The 3,788-nt window shown below is 56.0% G+C and overlaps 1 protein-coding gene across 1 annotated transcript; it reads right to left on the bottom strand.

Annotated features, from left to right (window-relative positions):
- Positions 1–440: 440 nt before the first annotated feature.
- On the bottom strand, positions 441–1,409 carry LOC126767115 (cyclin-dependent kinase 2 homolog). Its single transcript, XM_050484719.1, has one exon. It carries the CDS (start codon positions 1,407–1,409, stop codon positions 441–443), a length of 969 nt encoding a protein of 322 aa, XP_050340676.1.
- Between the last annotated feature and the right edge of the window lie 2,379 nt (positions 1,410–3,788).

Below are 3,788 nucleotides of genomic sequence, written 5' to 3'. Positions count from 1 at the left end.
GCGGTGGTGTTCCCACACCAGCCACTGCACCGGCGTGATCTGCACCGCTCCCGTGGCGGGCCTCGCCTGCCGTCATGGGACCCAAAGGTGCGATGTTGCCGCCGCGTTACTCGTGTGCTGCATTGCCATTTGTGTTGCCGAGGGAGCCGTTCTCTGCGAGGCGTGCTCTGCCGCAGGGGCCCACCGCGATGGGCGTTCGCTCGACCTGCACGGTGCCCTGGCGTGGACCGTGATTTCCTAACGTGGCAGCGACACGCCTTTGTCGTGTCCACTTCCCACCCCGCTGCTGGTCTGGTTGCTGGGCAGGTTGACCTGCGAGGCGGCTGCTGTGGCCCGCCCCGCGGACCCACCGCTGCGGGAAGCAGTGCTCGGCACCGATGGCGGTCGGTGCAGTGCGGCTGTGTGGGGGAGCCTCAACGTGGGAACGGCCTCCCACGTCGTCAGCGTCTTCTCTCCCCGGCCGCCGTTGTTCCGTTGGTTGGATAAAGGCTCTGCTGATGCCGCCGGTGTGCACCCGCAACCTCCCGTGGACCAGACTGGCCCGCCGGGGGCGGGGCGCCGTACGCGCGCCGCTGCCATCCTCGCCGGCTAGCGGGACGGCGTACGTCTCTGACAGGTCCCGTCGCCGGCAACCTCGTGCTCTTCGTCGAATTCTTCCGGCGAGGCAGGCGCATGAAGGGGTGCTGCACCGCCTCGAGGACGCTGAGGCGCTTCTTCCGGGTCCACAATGAGCAGTCGCGCCACCATGTCGGCCTCCTCGCCCAGAACGTCCATCCCTCCGCCTGTTCTCCAGCAGCTGGCGAAGTCGCGCTTTGTTGGCAGCGACCTGGTCGAGGCGTCGCCTGTGTCGAGGACGGCGGCGGAGCACCCAGCGGGACCCGCTCCAGCAAGTGCTTCAGCTCCTGCGCCTCCTTCGCCGTGAAGGTGCCATTCTCCTTCTCCTTCTCGTGATAGAGCACCATGGATTCGAGGACGGCCTCGTAGGTTTCGCTGTGGGGGTACGCCATCATCCCGGGCGGGTCACTGCGCGTTGGGCCGCCTAAGCGGGAGAGGATGCGCTTTAGCTGATCGCTCTCGTCCTTCCCTCGAAACGGGGCGGCCCCTGACATAATCTCGACAATGATGCAGCCCAGTGACCAGGCGTCCACCGAATAGGAATAGTTTGTGTTGCCCAGGAGGACGTCGGGGCTGCGATACCACAACGTGACGGCCTCGTGCACGTACTTTTTCACCGGGATCCCCTCGACCCGTGACAGACCAAAGTCCGCTACTTTCAGGTAGTAGTCATCGCCGGCGAACTTGTCTTCTTCCTTTTCCCCGCTGGTGCCTTTCCCGCCCTCGACCGTCACGTCGCGGCGGGGGCCTAACCCCTGTACCCGCGGCGCCTGCGAACTTCGCTTTTTTAGCATGATGTTTTGTGGTTTAAGGTCGCGATGAGAGATGTGCTTGCTGTGCATAAACGCGACACCAAGGAGCATCTCGTGGACCCAGCGGCGAAAAATGCGTGGCTCGCTGATTCGTCTTGCGGGCACCTTCCGCAGATAGTGCCACGCGTCGCCACCCTCACAATACTCCAGCGCGACGTAGACCCCCGTCTTCCAGCTCCATCACAACGTCCAGCAGATCCAACACCACGTATCGACGCCCTTGAGCCACCGCCGTCGAGAGGTCCTTTTCGGTGAGGAGATCCCGAGGCCGAGGAACTCTCCAAAGACGGGACCGGGGACGGGGAGGACTGCCACCCGACGCAGTCGTCTGCGGCCTCGCTTGTGTTTGCCCTGGTCCGTCAGACTATATTCCAGATTGCGTCGCCGCCGCCCCCGCGGTGCTGCCGGAGCCCGACAGGCTCCTCAGTGAGTGGCCCCCGTCGCCAGTGCTCTCTCCGGGATTGCCCTCATCGCTGTTGCCGATGTAATTCGCGTATCCGCTGAGCCGCACAATGGAGCTCTGTCGCTTGCCACTGCGCAAGACGTGGGACAGCTCCTTCAAAATGGCAATCTCCCGCAGGGGCTGCGGCGAGACCATCCTCTGGTTTCGCGTTCGACATCCTGTTTGAGTGCCACCACACGGCATCCCCGAAGTGCGTCAGGAAGGTCCTCGCTTCCGCTCTCGCAGGACACCCAGCCGAGGCAGGGACTTTTGCGTTTTCATCGTACGCCTTGTAGACAGAACATCCGTAGGCGCCCTCTCCCAGGACGTCACTCTCTCCTAAAACGGAAGTGGGAATGGACCGGTTGTACTCCTTCGCTTTATCATTAGCGGCGGGAGGTGAGGCTCCACACGGCTCAGAAAGGGAACGATCGCCCATTAGGTGTAATAAAGAAAGGGAAGCAGTGGGGAAAAACAGAGAAAAAGCGAAAGAGAAAAAGATGTTGCGTGTGAGTGTGTGTGTGCGATGGTGCGCAGCAGCACAATCACGCAGGGCCAAGAAGGGAGAATAAAGAAAACGAAAGCTAAAGTTAACCGAGAGAATGATAACGGAAACGATCTAACAATGATAGGTCCCCCGATGGAAAAAGAAAACAAAAGTGGCGTGAAAAGGGCTCCAAACGAAGTGGCAAAAAAAAAATGTGTGCAGAAAAAAAAAATGCTTCGACAACGGGAAAGTCAGTTCAAAAAGGCAAGTAGAGGTGAAGGTCGCTAATTGATAAGGAAATGGGGTAGGAAAAAGGAAGTAGGCACTGTACACACACAGAGATACGTGAGAAAGAAAAAAAAAAAGAAAAAGGGAGTGGGATTTGAGGAAAAGAAAAAGGGTCGTCTCACATACAGCGCAAGCAAACAAGCAAAGCAGTCAGAAAAAAAAAAGAAAAAAAAATGGCAGCCAGTTGAGCAAGAAGAAAAAAAAAAAAAGAAAAGAAGAAAAGTAAAAAAAAAAAAGCGGCAGAGGCAGCAGCGTAGGCGCGGGAAAAAGCTAAGTAACTTGCAAAACCTGGAAAGAGAAGAAAGAAAAAAAAAAAAAAGAAATACGCAAATGGAAGCTGTTCACAGAACTAGTAAACGCTTTGCGTTAGAGTCCGCTGAAACGATGAGCAAAGCCAATAGGCAGACAACCAGCGCGGAAGCAAGAAAGGATGAGAAGAAGAAAAGAGAGGAGTGCGTGAGAAAGAGAGAGAAAGAGAAAAGACAGCCAAACCGTCAGCACGCAGAGTGGCATCTGCTCGCGGCCTTTTTTTTTTTTTGTGTGTGTGTGTGTTTTTTTCTCCAAGAGAATACTAAATGCCCTTCCCTTTTTGACCCTGTGCGACACACACATACGTACACACACACACACACACATGCACACATATGCACACAAGCGAAATCGGAGATGCGTGGGGAGAGGATAGGAGGGCGTCATCCTGTTTTGTTGTTAATTGTATTTCAATGGTTGCCGAGCATTGCGCGAGTGTGCGTTTTCTTATCCAAACACAACTGTATGATAAGAAAAAAAAATAAGAAAAAAAGAAAGAAAAAAGAGATGACAGTATCGAGAGAGAGAGAGAGGAGGAGGAACGATGCAAAAGCGCCTCCTCGCGTTGGCTGGAAAACCTGGAAGGGGAAGCGATGCGCGTGAGAGCACGAGGTACAAAGCGAGCTGAATAAAAAAAAAAAAAGGGAGGGGGCGGAGGAGGAGAAGAAAAAGGGGGCGGCCGGTACTTTTTATTTTGCTGCCATCGTCGCGGCGGCTCCTCCGGTGGTGGACGCCTCCCTCTCATGTGTTGTTTTTCTAATCCTCCTACGCACACGGACGTTGCAAACGGGCTCCCTGCGCACCCTCTAAACCGTTTTCCTTTTTTTTTTCTTTC

This window comes from Bactrocera neohumeralis, unplaced genomic scaffold (assembly GCF_024586455.1).
Source record: "Bactrocera neohumeralis isolate Rockhampton unplaced genomic scaffold, APGP_CSIRO_Bneo_wtdbg2-racon-allhic-juicebox.fasta_v2 ctg4101, whole genome shotgun sequence".
Taxonomy (NCBI): domain Eukaryota; kingdom Metazoa; phylum Arthropoda; class Insecta; order Diptera; family Tephritidae; genus Bactrocera; species Bactrocera neohumeralis.
This window is presented reverse-complemented; position numbering and strand designations above follow the sequence as displayed.

Excerpts from the sequence above, each read along its gene's own strand:
- LOC126767115 (XM_050484719.1), bottom strand. The coding sequence starts at position 1,409 with ATGCTAAAAAAGCGAAGTTCGCAGGCGCCGCGGGTACAGGGGTTAGGC.